Raw genomic sequence first — 16,848 nt, forward strand, 5'->3', positions numbered from 1 at the left:
GCCTGCTTGGGATTCTCTCTCCCTCTCTCCCTGCCCCTCCCCTGCTTGCTTGCACACATGCACGCTCTCTCTCAAAATAAATAAACATAAAAAAACTTAATTAAGTAAATAAATTCAGAATAATGCTCTCCCCTCCTCCACCAAAAGGTCAAACAATGACATAACATGATCATATTCAATTAATTTTTAAAAATGTAAAGTCTCTTCACCACCCAGTGAAAGGTGTCACAGAGACCACTGCAAGATACAGCAAGACCAGGAAAGAACGTCTGGGCAAAAGCAGTGGTCTCTGAGCAGCTCCTGCAGCCGGTCCCTCAGGCAACTACGCGGGTCAAGGTGACCACCGCGTCAAGACTGGCGATACGCATCCATCGCTTGCTACAAAAGGCGCTGAGCCCCTGCCCCGGGTCCGTCGGCTGCGAGGCCCACAGCACACACGGCCACCATCTGGGCCCCCTGCGCCACATCACGGTTGGCGTGCACTCGGTAACAAACGGTCTCACTTGGATCCGATCATCGGGCCTCTACTTTTGGCGCTTAGGCAAACCGCCCTTGCCATCTTCTGGGGCTGGGCTGCTTCTGTGCCGCTGATGGAAAGCTCCACCCCTGCTTCCCCCACTACTCCCCCCTAGAATGGCTTCTGCTGACCTTCTTGTGCCTTCCACCTTCCACGGTCACCATTTACCTCGCGGCAGCCACCAAGGACGCGCTGAGGATACGAGAATCTGAAAGTCCGTTTGGTTTCTATTCGGATCCATCTGGCTCATTTGGGATCTCTGGTTTACATCAAGATTTTTGTTTTGGGGCTTTTGCAGACTGTTTTAACATCAAAGTACTTTATTTTACTTAAAACCACATGACTTAAATTCAATTTTTAATATTAAAGCTTCAGTTTGGTACTGGGGTAAAGCACATACACACCGAGGCAAGAACTACCTCGTGGAGGCAAAAATGTTAAAATTCTCAACCATTCCAGAAAGAGTAACAACAGTTTCTTTTGTTAGCAAAGAGGACAGAGTTTTGACGGTTTCAAAATTAATAGTACATTTGCCTGAAGGAACATTATACAACTCACACTCAGCAATGACAGGTAGCCGGGAGCACAAATCTGACACATTTACCTCGGGGATGTGCTCGCAGGGGACTCAGTAGCTCAAGAAAAATTTGCATCACGCTGGGACACTGGGGTCAGAGGCCTCTGTCCACAGCTGCACAATCCTATATGGGAGCCGCTACACTAACAAGCACTTGAAACATGAGCAAGTAAGGGACTCAATTTTTATCTCTATTTGATCTTAATTAATTTTAAAGCGACACTCAACTCAGTCCCTGGACAACTGTGAAGTATATATAAAACAACTTGAGGATATACCTCTTTTTCCACTGTAATTTTTATGTAATCTAAACAAAGATCAGGTGTTTCCAATGAAAATTCAGCACCTGAATTGAGACATGCTGTTAAGTGTAAAAGCATAAGAGACTTGGTTCAAAAAGTATCTATAAAATATCTCAATAGTTTTTATACTGACCGCCTGTTGAAATGGCAATAACCTGAATACACTGGGCTAAACAAAATGTATTATTTTATAGACAGAAGTTATTTTTACCAGTTTCTTAACTTAAAAAAAATTTTTTTTAATGTTTTTCTTCATTTTTTGAGAAACAGAAACAGAGCATGAGGGGGAGAAGGGCAGAGACACAGAACTCAAAGCAGGCTCCAGACTCCAAGCTGTCTGCACAGAGCCTGACAGGGCTCAAACCCATGAACTGTGAGATCATGACCTGAACAGAAGCTGGCCACCTAACTTAACTGACTGAGCCACCTAGGTGCCCCTCTTCTTAACTTTTAATGCAGCCACAGGTAAATTTAAAAATATCTATGTGGTTTATGTTACATTTCTATTGGACTATGCCACAGTGGTAATCATGAAAAAGTGAGATTCATATAAACTCAGGAAGAAAATTAGGCTGAGATAATAAATCTAGCAGCCAGTATGTCTTTTTTTTTTTTTTTTTTTTTTAGAGAGAGTGAGCGCATGCATGTAAGTAGGGGAGACGGAGGGAGGGGGAGAGAGAGAATCTTAAGCAGGGTCCACGCTCAGCACGAAGCCCGACACAGGGCTCCTATCCCAATGACCCTGGGATCATGACCTGAGTCAAAATCAAGAGTCAGACACTCAACCGACTGAGCCACCCTGGCGCCCTTAGCCAGGAAGTCTTAATGATGGGCAATGATCTGGGAAGGAGACCTAAGAATATTTCTCACACTTTTTTCCCCACAAAAACCCCTCCAACAGCAGAGAATGATTACTTTTAAACTTTGTTAAGTTTATTTATTCTTGAGTGAGTGAGAGAGAATCAGAGGCAGAGAGAGAAGCCCAAGAAGGCTCCACACTGTCAGGGCAGAACCCGATGCACGGCTCGAACCCACAAACCTGAGCCGAAATCAAGAATCGGACATTTCACCGAGTCACCCAGATGCCCCAATTATTTTCATTTTTTAATAGTGTGTGTCCCTATCTCTCCTTCAGGAAGGAAAAGGTGGGTCTCCAGATCTTGACTCTAGGTATAAAACCACTGAGCTTGTGAAATTCTCTCAGAAGCCTAGAGCTAACAGCACCCGGTGCAGTGCAGAGTAAGGCCCCCAAAGATACACAGAAAGAATGCGCAGAAACACTGGAGCTGAGCAGTGCAGAAACTTTGACATCAGGATGGGCCATGTGCTATCCAGGAGACATCTGTGTGAACTAATCTCTCAGGGATCGTGGAGCAAAACATAGTATCAGGTCAAGAAAAATACTCCTAAAGAGAACTAACAAATAAAGCATGCTGCTTTAATCCCACTGGATCAAGTCTTTTCATCAGCATAGTTAGGAGGCCATGGACCCCCTGGGAAAACAGCTCTCCAGTCTGTATTCTGGGCAACAGTGACATCCCAAGAGGCAAACCTGCATCACGGAACCTTCCACCCTGGGAACGATCCTCGTTTTCCTCCATACTTTGCCATTTCTGTTACCTTCTGCTTTCCCGGTCTCCTTTCCAAGGTTTTAGACAAGGCACAAAAAAAGGGAAATGGGATTATATTAAAAGGAATAACCACTCCCCTCCCGTTATTCAGCATTTACACAGTGATTCATAATTTTTCAATGGATGATTTCCCACATTTCCAATAAAACATTCATCCAAATGCAAAAAACCTTCAAAGAAATGTAATAGATCACAGAAATGTTTGTTTTCAACATAACGAACTAAAGCTATTACTTGCATTTTGTCCCTAGAAATGTCACTTTGAGATGTGTGTATTTTCAAAAGTCAATATAAGGCACAAAGCAATCATCTAGAAATTAATCTGGCACTGGGTGCCCGAGATGACAACACGCGCATTCCAGGGCTTGCCATGACACTGCTGAGTGCTAAGTAAATATGGAACTCTTTCACTGTGACTTCTTTCTCTTGAATTAGGGAGGACAGAAACGTACCTCCAAATGCATTCAGGGGAACACAAAATGCAGCGATACACATGTCATGCGCACTGACATGACCGTGAACTGACACCCGCACCCCCTCCGTCCCCATTTAACCAAAGCACATTACAACGATCAATTCAAATACCTTCCTTGTGCGTACTGCACTTAAATTCCTTCCTGTTTTTACACCTTCAGAGAAGGAAAGACTTCACAAAAGAAACCCACTCGGTTACAAATCCCTCCTCCAAACCCACTTAGGCTGCTCTTAGTTAGGGGTCACAGCTCCTGTTATTTTTTTTCTCACCAACAACCCTTCCCCGATATAAAAACAATTCTTGGCTCCCAAGCTTCCAAAAACAGGCCAAGGTCCAATGCAACCAGGGCATCTTACAGATGGAAGACCAGCTGGAAGGAAGGACCGGGTAGTCTGTGGTCCCACAGGGCACCTGCCACTAAAATGACTTATGAGGAGACTCAGTCTGGGCCTATGGGAACTTTGTGCTGGGAAGACACTAAGGAAGCTCAAGGGAACATTAGAAAACAATGCCAGCTGCTGAGTGGGAACACGGCCAACTAGTGCAGCACGAGGTCCAGGAAGGGGGCTGGTGGGATGCATGTCTCCACTTCATGTCCCTAACGTGCCAGACGTAATGCTAGCAAGGCAGTGTTTATAAATGCCACAGGCTTTGAGGCAGGCCTGGAGAAACCAGAAAGGCGGATGTTAACTAGGGAAAGGGCTTCCAGTAAAGCAGCGTCAGGGGCAAAGGCCAGGAGGCGGGAAACACCATACTGGGTCATCCTCCTCATCCCAGGACAGCACGACAGTAAATGGGAGGAACGGGATCCTGGCTTCCTACCTCAGCTCCCCTGCACTGCTTCCTGACTGAGTCAGCTCCCTCCACCGTAACAAAGTTGCACAGATTCAGGAGATTAAAAGACATAAAAGGACACAAATTAATCTCACGGTTCTGGAGGCCAGAAGCCCAAAACGGGCCTCACTGGCCTAACATCACGGGGTCAGCAGGGCATGCCCCTTCGGGAGGCTCCAGGGGAGGAGAACCCAGGTCCTGCCCTTTCCAGCTTCCGGCGGACCCCCTGCGCTCCTTGGCTCGTGGCCCCTCCCAGCTTCAAAGTCAGGGGCGGCAGGACAAGTCCTTCTCAAATTGCATCACTTTGACACCATTCTTTGGCTCTCAATTCCAACTTTTTTTAAAGTTCATTTATTTGAGAGAGAGCCGTTTAGGGCGGGAGGCGGGGGGGCGGCACGGAGAGGGAGAGAATGCCAAGCAGGCTCTGCACTGTCAGCACAGAGTCCGACGTGGGGCTCAAACTCACAAACTGCAAGTTCAGGACCTGACCCGAAACTAAGAGTCAGACACTTAACCGACTGAGCCACCCAGGTGCCCCTGCTTCTCAATTCCAATTTCAAGGATCCTCTTGATTACACTGGGCCCACTCAGATAATCCAGATAATCAAGGTCAGCTGATTAGCAACTTGGGCTCCTGCTTGCCATGTAAGGTACCATACTCACAGGCCGTGGTGATTACGGGGTGGGTATCTTTGGGGGGGCATTATTCTGCCCACCGCAGTGGCCTCCAGGGCGTTAACAACCTCCTGAGAGCCTGTTCCCCACCTGAGACAGTCACAGCTCCTCCTTCAGAGACTGGCAGTGAAGACTGGCTCATCCAGAGAAAGGGCTTGACTCAGGGAAGGGCTCAGCCCAGCATCAGCTTACCTACTCAACTTTACATCAAAAGTGGTCAAGTAGAGACTGCAAATGGGTTTGTCTGCACTGAGTTATTTCACTATAAGCTTGTGACTTCATTACAGAGGATCCCTGAGAGTTTTTCAAGATTTTAATGTTTTTGATTCTTTGGAGTCTTACTCCAGCTTCAAAAACAAAAAACATCAAACAAGCAAACCAAAACCTTGAAGAAATAGGATTCTCTCTCTCTTCCCCCCCCCACACCTTCAAATAGGTAGAAATAGGACCACCTTCAAAAGGTAGAAAACATCAGAAAACAATTAGAAAACGAAGATGATGCTATTTTTAAAACACAAGGAATTCAAAAAACCAAAATATCTATATTCCTATATGGGTTCAAGGAATCAAAATAACTACAGATGACCAAATTTGCTCCTCAGCTTCCTGCACAATTTCTGCTTCCCCCCACCCCTCCATCTTCTAATTTCCAACACACTCACCTGAAGGCTGACAACTCACTCTCCTGGGAAACCCTTCCCACACCAGCACCATCCCCTCTGAGCAGCTTTCCACGACCTGATGTGGATGTCCCGCCTCCTCGCTCCAACAACCTGTCACAGACCCATCCCTGGACTCACACTGTAGGCGACCCTACCTGCCCACCACACTATCTGGCGGTACTGACAGGTACTGGATTTATTCATCTTTACGCTTGGAGCACAGATCTCAAACGTTTGTTGAGTTAGTCACGCTTCTGAACCTGAGAGTGCGGGGAGGTCTGCTTTTGGCCTTAATTCTTACCTAGCAGCTTTTACAAGGCTTAAGAGAGAAATCAGAATGGGAATAAAAGCATCTCCTGTGAAATATAATGACATCCTTGCTAAAATAACGGCACCGAAGAAAAAAAGCAGTTTTAAGTACAGGAACAAAAAGTATGGAATTTCTAACACGCTTATTCTAACGTGCACTAATCAGTACCCAGAGGGCCTCAGAACACAGGGCGATACTTAGGAAAAGATTTCCCTCTATGAGTGAGTACAGTGACAATGAGTGAGATCATCCAACAAATCCAACTGACCCTAGAACCTGTTTCATTCACGAGAATTGTTAAACCCAATGCCTGATCCAAACTCCCAAGAGTCAGACCCAGGAACCCAGGAAAAAAAAAGGAACCTCAGAATCAACGCTGCCTAAGTTAGAAATCAGTCCCTCGTTTTTTCTATACCTTTGAGAATATGTCACAGAATAAGAAAACCCTACCCTTCAGACTTCTTGATGTTGTATAAAATTTCAGAATCTAACAGAAAAGTGCTCCAAAAAAATTAGCTTTATTCACGAATAAGGATATGGAGGAGACCATTTTTTCTGTGCCTTGACCCAATTCAACCAGCAAATCACAGCTTAATCTGACGCCACCTGGTGGAGTAGAGGGACCCTACACTGGAATTTGAAGTCCTTACTCTAGCACCTGGGTGGTTCAGTTGCATTAAGCGTCCGACTTCAGCTCAGGTCATGATCTCATGGTTTTTGGGTTTGAACCCCCCATCAGGCTCTATGCTGACAGCTCAGAGCCTGGAGCCTGCTTCAGATTCTGTGTCTCCCTCTCTCTCTGCCCCTCCCCTGCTTGTGCATTCGCGCGCTCTCTCTCTCTCTCTCTCTCTCTCTGAAAAATAAACAAAAAAAACCCCTTCCTTTAATAAATTCCTCTGTAAAAAAATTCATTACAACAGTTATTTCCCAAAGGTTCCCTAGTCATATATGTTTAGGAATTCTGAACGGTGGCAGAAGAAAGTAGAAAGGACATCCTAAATTCATGGTTTAGTGTATTCTCAAGGTAACATTTAAGTACCATGTGAATTTCAGTTCAATTCATGTGTCAGGGGACTGTGAAACGTCAGTGGAAAGAAAGCGTTAAGAAGAATGCATCAGGCAGGGGGGCACCCAGTCCAGCTGTGACCACTGCCTACACCCTGGGCTCAGGAACCCAAAAGTCTAGGCATGAGGAGAGGTGGGGGGAGGGGCCCAAGGTGACTTTACATCTCATTGTTCAAATCACTCACTTGAGCAATTTCAAGGTACAGTGCCCTGTATTAGAGCCATTCGTTCAACCTTTCCACGACAACACTGGTCAAGCAGGGTGCTGAAGCTGGAGGAGGGGAGGACAAAACCCTGGCCTCAAGACACTCGATCGAAATACTATCTGAACAAAGCAACTCAAATCCTGGTGGGAGAGGGCTGTAGTCGCTCCCACAGAGAGAACACCAGCCCGCTCAAGGAGAAGCTACAAGCAAAGGAAGGCCTGTCCGTTCATTAGTCAGTCAGGGTACACGATACCTGGTGGAGGGATCAGCCGAGGAAACAGACCCAATACTTATTTTAAGCCCTTTCCACCAGCTGGCTTTCTCATGAAGCTACTACAGACATTAGGGCTATGATCTTACTCACAAGGTATCGCACACATGACCGAGGCCTTATAAAGCATGCTTTACTCTTCTCCTCACCTTCCCCAGTATCAGTTAGACAAACTCAAAGAAAAGTTAAATGTTCCGTTCAAGTTTACAGATCCCGTCCGTGGCGGACAAAAGGACCAGGTAAGCACCAGGCAGCGTGGGCGCCCAGGCCACGGCTTCCCCCGCTCACCGACGCCGCAGCCCTTTTGTAGAGGCCAAATGAAAACCAGGATCGAAACTGGTTGCTAATTTTCTTTTCAGAAAGTCACTGAATCAAAGCAAACTATAACAACATTGTACCAGAACAGTCTTATAGCAAATAATGAAATAATCATAAGATGGGAAAAAAATCAAGTAAGCAACTTAAAAACACTGACCCTTCTACCAAATTTTCTTTGGGCAAAAGAAGAAAGCCTGCCTGCCAAGATCAAGTGGGAAATGGTTCGAAGAGGCTTTGCGGTCTGGGGAGCGTGGAGAAGTGGATGAGACTGGTTTCCCTCCAAATCCTGAAACACACACAGACTGCTGGCTCACAAGCCATCAATCACTCAGCACTCAGAAATGATTAAACATTAATGAGGAATGCCTAAGGCCTATTATAAAAAACAAAAAGGTTTGAATAAATGAATAATCATGCTGTGATCCTTTTAGAAAAAGGGAAGCCAAATATTGTGAACGTGGCCCTCGCCTCTAAGTCAATTTATACCTTTATACAATTGCAACCAAAATCCAGCGAGATGCACGGATGGATTTAAAAGAAGATTCTAGGGACACCTGAACCAGGGCTCAGTCGGTTAAGCGTCCATTCTTGGTTTTGGCTCAGGTCACAATCTCACAGTTTCGGGAGTTCAAGCTCTATGTCGCACTCTGCGCTGGCAGCAGGAAGCCTGCTTGGGATTCTGTGTCTGCCTCGCTCTCTGCCCCTACCCAACTTGCATTGTCTCTCTCTCTCAAAATAAATAAAAATAAATTTAAAAAAAAAAAAAAAAAAAGAAGAGGAAGAAGATTCCATGGGACACAAGAACCAGAGGAAGTGAAGTCCTGACTTTACCAGGTAGCAACTTACAAAGCAAGGAATGAAATGGTATTTACTCATACAAAAAGAGGGATCCAGACCAAGAGAAAACAAAGAAATAGACCCAGGGACACAGAAGAAAACCCTCTGTGATAAAGCCAGGCATCGTCAGGATGAGGAAAACCGGAAGCATTGTTTTGTAAATGGTGATTACCTAGTAAGAAGAGGAGGAAAAATATATTCTGCCTTGTATGTTAAGCCAAAAGAAATCCAGGTAGCATGAAGAGCTAGACAATTTTTGAATTTAAAAAGAAAACGAACTAATTAGTGATCAAATTTTTAGGAAAAAAAAATCAAAGAAACCAAGGAAAAAAACCACAGGTTTAACTACATGAAAATACAGAAGTGTTATATAAAAAACAATAAAAGTAAAATGAAAATGGCTAGGGAAGAAATGTAACAAAGGGACCCACACCTCCTAACAGGGGGACCTACATAAACTCACAAATCAACACCAAGACTTGAGATTAGCCGGTGAAGCAAAGGCCTGGATAATTGAGACGAGCGGAAACAGTTAAAACAAGAGAAAGCAGTCAATATTAAGTGGTCAGGTGGAAAGCCAGTATTCCCTATTTCCCTTATAATAACGTGTAAAACTATCAAACATTAGACAAACAGTTTTAAGAGAACAGCAAAGGGGCGCCTGGGTGGCTCAGTCGGTTAAACATCACACTTCAGCTCGGGTCATGACCGTGGGGTTCGTGGGATCGAGCCCCATGTCGGGCTCTGTGCTGACAGCTCAGAGCCTGGAGACTGCTTCCGATTCTGTGTCTGCCCCTCCCCAGCTCGTGCTCTCTCTCTCTCTCAAACGTAAATAAAAACATTAAAAAAAAAAAAAAAAAAAAAACTTAAGAGAACAGCAAAGTACCACGGAACCAGATCTCACAACCGAACGCCTACATTCCTGAGGCAGGCGTGTACTCTTAGCACTCTCCCAGCACCGAGGCATGAGGCTTCACATACGGGACATTCTCCAAATCCTTGGACAGCGATGGCCGGCCGGCTAGCTTCGAGACAAATGTCAGAGTCCTGGCTGTTTCTAAGTTACAAAAAGACTGAGGCAAAGGAAAGGTGTGTGCATTTCGGGAACACCCGTGCACTGCGCCCGGACATGTGCTTTCTACCGCAACAGTCTAAACGCTTCTTTGGTTGAGCTCTCTACAATCAAGCGTTGAGTATGGCAAATGTGTGTTAGGCCTCAATCTGTGGACACAATCTAAACACAGCCCTGCCCTAAAATTTACATTTCAAACTATAACATAAAACAACAACGACAACAAAACAAACAACCAGCGGGCACGTCTCTCTTACCGAACACCTACTATTAAAAGTAAAACACCATGTAACCGCTGGGTATGAGAAAGCAACATAGAAAACAAACCAGACGCTCAAGGCAAGATTTCTTTTAGGGCACAGATTATGGAAAGGGATCATTCCAAATTTGTCTTTTGCTTCTAAAAATGGTTCGTTCACCTTAAGTGAGAGGTGAAAAACGATGAATTAGAATGAATCTCAGCTCTCGCAAAGTTCACAAGCAAGAGGGTTTTACCAGGCCCAACTAGAGTCGCAAGTAAAGGTAATCTGACTGGATTTATTCTGAGAAGAAACGTCATGTAATCATTTGTCAATATTAGTGATTTGGCCAAAGAGGTTCGTTTTTGTCCCTCTGAGTAGTTTTTAGCCATGTATCACCCTCCTTGGCTTAGAAAACAAAAAGAAAACACAGGCGAAAAGTTACTCTCTTTACTTGGAAAGGTTTTTCCAAAAAAGAAATCCTATTTTGGAAACCTCTGAATGACAAACTAACTTAAGATGAATCATTAGCACATAATATAAGCTAACTGGATAATAAAACATCCATCCATGATCTAGAAACACCCTCTTCAACTCAGAACTTGGATGCTACCATCATTTCCGGGAATGACTGCAGATTAGCCTTACACGTACAATTTTCAGTTGGGACCTCTGAAGAGCTTTCAATTCTAAGAACATTTTTGAGGATCTGCTTCTTAAGCTTTTTTATTTTGGCAGTATGTTGCTTCCAAAATTCAAACTTTCACTAAGTCTTCTCAGTCACCTGAATCTGTGCAGCTCGGAATCTTTCAAGTGGACAGACACATACTCATGTGACGGCTTAATTTCCTCTTGCAGTGTCGCCCAAGATGAAAAACATGAAAACAGTACATTCTCTGTGCACAAAACCTTAAGGCAGTGTGTATCTTAACATGGCCAGTCATACGATTGTTCAAAGTATTAATACTCTACTATTCTAATTCCCACCCCCCCCCCCAAAAAATGTTGAGGCAATTTAATACCCCAGTAACAGAAGGACAGTTACGTGTTTTCGGTTGATTTACTGGGGGAAAGATGACATAACTATCAGTCTGGTCATTCAGCAAAAAGCAACTGAAACCCCACGATGTGCCAGATGCTGAAGAAAGAACACTAAACCGAAGACACACAGGCCCTACCCTCAGAAGTCTCACGGTCTGGGGAGGAAGACAGACGTTACACAAATCTCACAACTTCATACGTAAACACAAACCATGTCCGGCACTATGAAAGAAACCAAGCGGGTAGCCAAATGAGATGGGGGGAAAGTGTGGGGTGTTTGAACTGGACCCCGAAGGGTGAACAGGGGGTCTGCTGTGTGGGGAGCTGGGCCCGAGAGGCCGGGGAGAACAGACTCCCGTGTGAGGAAGAGAGGGCAAGAGAGGAGACCAGTTAAGGGCCCAATGGTCTAGTCCAGGGGGCGGGGGAAGGGGCCTGGACCAGAGTGGTAACAAAGGAGACAGAGACAAGGGAGCAGAACAAAGCGTACCGGACAGAGAACTGAAAGGAGGTTGTGACTGTAACAGAGGAAGAACATGGGCAATGTGAAAAGGTGGCCAGGACGCAATGTTTAACTTCACAAATAGGGACCTCAAATAAGAGAGGATTCCACCAAGTAAAAGAATAGATAGGTAGGTAAGCAGGTAGGTAGGTAGATAAATAAATTTGAGAATAGTGAAACTGTCAGCAGGCTTAGGCTATAATGTGGTATGACCTTCCTACTTGTAAAAACACTTCCTGAAGGAAACATATTCCTAAATCATGCTACATCCAACTGGCAATAATACAACCACTAAAAACTCTGACCAAACCTTGTACCTACACACTCAAAAAAATGTTATGCGATCAACTCTCAAGTACAAAACACGGACTTGCAGACACAGGATGACCAAGCCACATTTTTAAAAAGCTAAACATCTAGGAGACTCTATTTGAAACAGCATGGTATTTTGTTTGCCAATACAACACAAAACAGTGTAACCATTTAATAAAAAATACAGAGAAAAGGAATCAGAACATTTTAAACATATAAACACGAAGACAACGTACACAAAAGAAGGTATCAATATACACGCATTTGCTACAAGTACTGATGTCTAGATACGAATCGTGTTTACCTTTCTTTAATGAAAGTAACGCTGAAGTGAAGAAGGTCAAATAACCAGGAGGCTGGGGTGAGCCACTGAACTCAAAGTACCCGAGGACTCCAGGCTGTGGGAACAAGAACAGAATTGGGTGACTGACATACGGTTGGCCACGGCGTGACGCGAATATTTTAGGACATCATGATTTGGCAAGTGCCACCTGTCGTGCCTCAGTTCTTAAAAAGCCTAAACACGTGGGGAAAGCTGGGGATAGGACTCGGCTTTCCCTCCATTTCGGCAACAAGCGGGGAAAGGACGGAGGCGCAGCTTACGGGGGGGTGGGGGGGGTGGTGTCAGAGCTGACACTTCCTTCCCTCTCCCCAAGGTCTCTCCAGCCTCTGCGGACAGTTCTCCTAGGTCCCTGGCGAGAAACCTCACCATCAAGCTCAAGTACTCACGGCTTTTGTTTAGCGTCTCCAGGCATGTCGTATCAATGATTTCTTTGTAACCTCTCTCTGACTTTGTCCTCAATCACTTCCTCTCATTCACTCCAAACATGCTTCCCACTTACTGGACATCAGGTTGTATCTTTCAAGGTCATCCTTCCAGGGGCTCTTTCCTACCCCCCCACCCCACCCCAGAAGCCCGCCGCCCACACAACGGCAATCCTCCTGGCTCATCAGGTCGGTCTGCAGAGGGCTCGTCTCTTGCTCTCTTGCTCCTCCCCTCCTTCCTATACATGTATTGCCACCTGCTCATCCCATTTCTCTTAAGCTTCACCACAGGGCACCCCTGCATCCTGCCAAGCCAGTTAATTGTCCAGACGTATTCTGCCTTCCAGGTCAGGATAATTTCTTCCTTGTCTGAATGCTCTGTGGCACCCATTCTGTCTGGTGTTGTTCTAACAGTATCTAACAGTCAAGAGCCAAAGGGGGAAAAGAGTGCCAGGCCTAGAGTCAGAAGACCTAAGCTCCAGTCTGACACTGAAGGGTCTTGGGTGGACCATTCAACGGGAGGCCCCGGCTTCCTTCTTGGGCAAACGGGGACAACGCATCATGGGGTTACTGAGAAGAATGGGCCTGAGAGAGCACTAGGCAAATGTAGACTCCTTTTTGGCCCGAAAGCATGCTCTTAATACATAACTGGAGCTCATTTGATCACTGGGACAAAACCAGATCCCAAAGCTAAAGGAGAAACTTTATCTGTTGGTAAAAGTTTACATCAGCACATGGTATAAAAGAGGAAATTTCTCATCTGTAGTGGAACACACGATCTTTCCAATCTAAATCACTTGCTTAGTCTCTTAACAAATGAACTGGTTTTAGAAGCTGAGATAGTCAGAATGTTTACTTCTAACACCTAAAAAAAAAAAAATCATAAAAATAATTTATTTTTCCAACAACTGAGGAAATCAAAAAGCAAAGTTATTGAAAACAGGATTTTCTTTCACTTAACTCCATCAAAATGTGTTTAACAAGCCAACCCAGAACTGGCTTAAAGGAGAATTACAGCGTTTGGGTTCCGAATGTTCCAAGCAAGGCTAGGACGGTGTAACAAGCCTTTCTACCACGCACAAAGGAAGACAAAATCCCGAGAAATTCTAGGCACTTAGTTAAAACTGGGCACAAAGGTTAGCAAAAATGTAAACTGATAGAAAACAGACTCATTTAAGTTTCTTTAAATTCTGACCAATGTTCCAAACCCAAATCAAATGGAATAACTCCAAACTGCCTATTAAAAATTTCGTGGCTAAAAATCAAATTCACTGCTCACTCGTGTGGCCTGTGAGCATGCGCATACCTACGTGCACGACACAGCTGCACACGTGGTTCTGCACACACATGCACACGTGTGCACACAGCAATGCAAATAAGAAAAATGTGAATTCTGAGTCTTCAGGGGAAACCCAAATTAAGCCTTCAAACACGAGTAATGGTTGGACCATTCGCAGGGGTCCTGTGTAGACACCTTGACAGCGTAAAGGTTTTCTCTTGCTGATGGTGTCACTGCTGCTGTTTTCTGAGGAGCTACATAGTTCAGATGAAGGAGACTCTCTTTGCAGAAGAACTCGTAATGAAATTTTCAAGCAGTTTGACCAAAGTAATTCCATAAACAATACGAAGCACACAACCCCGTAAGAAAAACTATTTTCACTTCTCATTGCCAAAGAAATGAAAATCCTAAGATTCAACAGCTACAGGAGATGATAAAAGGCTACAGAAACTGTAAAAAAAGTAGCCACCTCAAACACGAGAAATGGGCAAAGTCGATTTCAAGTGTTACTTTTCAAGTATTCACAGTACCATTAACGGTCTGTATTAAATTTTGAAAACTGGCATGTTCCAGAATGTAACTTGAAATATTTCAAAATAAAAAAAGCAAAGAAGTGAGGTGATAATTACCTGTTTATTTCTACTGCCAATTATCACTTAAACGTTACTAAACTGGCTCTGGTTGTGCTTTAAGTAAGACAAATATACCGACCACGTCCCTAGAACTTCCATGTCTCCCAACAGCTGTCTCTGAGCCATGATTAGGTTCCTCCATGGTCCTTTCTTAAATCTGCAAAAGCGGGACTTTGGGGAACACAACATATGCACATTCACATACCAGGACCTTTCCAGATCCAGGCCCCTTGTCTGCTCAGCCGCAAATAAACCCAGGGGGCGCTACAGAGCAGACAACCCTATCCCGCCCCCCCCACACCTGCAAGGCCCTTTCGGATGAGCTGGGCGAGCACATAAACCAGGCGCTGGGACACAGGCTGTCCCTTCTCACTGGATGCTGACCCACGTGTAAAGGTCTTCCGACCCCAGGTTCCCACCCCAGTGTCCCGTGAGTCTGCTCCCGGGATGCTTAAGCAGCCACCACGCAAACAGTCAGAGGAACTCAGATGCCAGTGTTGTTCTTCCTTCACGTGTGCAACTCATCACAGGTTTAATCAGGACACAGGGCAGCAAAGCAGCAAGACCCCTCTGGGACCTCGTCTCCTACCAATCTCCCCTCTGCTCTGGCTCCACCAGCCCGATTTCCGCCTCAGGACCTCCGACTTACCGCGCCCACCCTCTGGAGCACTTTCGCCAAGTTTCCTCAGGGCTGGGCCACACACAGGCTTCACTGTGACTTTCTGCTCAAACCTCATTTCCTCAGAGAGGTCTCCTCTTCCTTCCGAAACAGCTACACCCTACCTCCCCGCCCTCGTGTCTATCCTATCCCTCTTCTTTGTCTGGGGGCACTTATCTGAAATGACCTCGTGTGTTAGCTTCCTAGAGCTGGGGTAACAAATTACCACACACCTGGTGGCTTAAAACAAGAGAAATGCATTCTCACAGTTCTAGAGGCTGGCAGTCCAAAATCGAGGGGGTAGCAGGACCGTGCCCTCCCTGGAAACTCTAAGAATCCTTCCTTGTCTCTCTCCTAGCTTCTGGGTGGCTCCAGACGGAACTTGGCCACACCCCTCCTACGTCTGCCTGTGTCTTCACCCGGCCTTCTTGCCTGTGTCTCTGCGTCCTCTTATAAAGACACCGATTAGCGGGGTCAGGCTCCACTCTAAGTCCAAGATGATTTCATCTCGTGATCCTTAACTAATGACACCTGTAAAGTCCCTATTTCCAAATAAGGCCACGTTCTGATGTTCCGCGGGGAGGGGGGGGTGGGGGGGGTATAGGGATTAGGGGTGGACACTACTCAACTCCCTGCACTTTGTCTGTGTTCCTGTTTGTTATCTCCGTGTTTACCCCCATGAAACAGAGGGACTCTTTCGTTCATCACTACATACCCAGCTCAGACAGTACCTGGCACAGAGCGGGCACAAAATAAACACTTGTGAACGAGTGAAAGAATGGAGACAAAAAGATAAGGGAGACAAAGCTCCCCCATTAAGTTGACAATTCAGCAAAGAATAAAATATGATGAATACCAGACTCTAACTTGACCCAGTTTGCATGTTTTTAATTCCATTCCATGGGGGTAGAGTATATTCAGCACCTGCTATAATGAGGTTGGAAACAGGCTATTTATAGGAGGCCAGCATATCCTTGTCAGCATACAAGAGTTCTCTACTAAGTGAACACCATTTGCAGGGTGGCATAAATTTCAGCAAATGGTGCACACACCCTCTAGTGGCCGTAACACTAGTTACTTCAGAGTGCTTCTAGTCCAAGGCAATTGAAATATTTCTGTACTGTTATTATCACACCCTGAAAATTTAAAACCGTTTCGCTCAGTGCTGTCAAACTATGAATTGATAGAGGCAGTTATCTGTTAATTCACTCAACATTCAGAGTTGACTTTTACTAACAAACAATAGGACGGCAGGTGCCAGGCATTCTACTACATTTTCTTCCAAAATACCCGGGTTTTCTCTCTCACCTGGCAATTTTCCTAACACCTGCTTCCCCCACCAAAAGATTCCTAAGATTCTCCCCATGCCACTTAAACTTAAAACAATGGTGGTTTGCCAAAACTGCTAAGAATGAATGACAGGATATATGCTAAATCACTCATCTTAAATGGATAAATTATAGAAATTCATTAAAAATTACAAGGAAAGAGTTCTAAATAAACTGTTGGCACTGGTGGGTAGATTGATTATAAGGCACAAATCAGATGATTCTGTCAAGGGTTTTAAAAAATAAAAAAGAAAGCATTACTGATGTAGAAGCTAGTGATACCAAAATCAAATGATACCTTAAGAAATACTAAAATTAGAACCGTGTTAGATCTAGTCTCTTT

At 44.9% G+C, this 16,848-nt stretch overlaps 1 protein-coding gene across 3 annotated transcripts in view; it reads right to left on the reverse strand.

Annotated features, from left to right (window-relative positions):
- The window catches only part of TXNDC11 (thioredoxin domain containing 11), a 59,813-nt gene that overhangs the window by 23,333 nt on the left and 19,632 nt on the right, over positions 1-16,848 (reverse strand). For all 3 annotated transcript variants that reach the window (XM_027043234.2, XM_027043235.2, XM_053213450.1), the window contains one exon: positions 12,148-12,241. In XM_027043234.2, the coding sequence (XP_026899035.2) occupies positions 12,148-12,241 (94 nt within the window). The remainder of the gene's footprint in view (positions 1-12,147; positions 12,242-16,848) is intronic.

This window comes from Acinonyx jubatus, chromosome E3, assembly GCF_027475565.1.
Source record: "Acinonyx jubatus isolate Ajub_Pintada_27869175 chromosome E3, VMU_Ajub_asm_v1.0, whole genome shotgun sequence".
NCBI lineage: Eukaryota > Metazoa > Chordata > Mammalia > Carnivora > Felidae > Acinonyx > Acinonyx jubatus.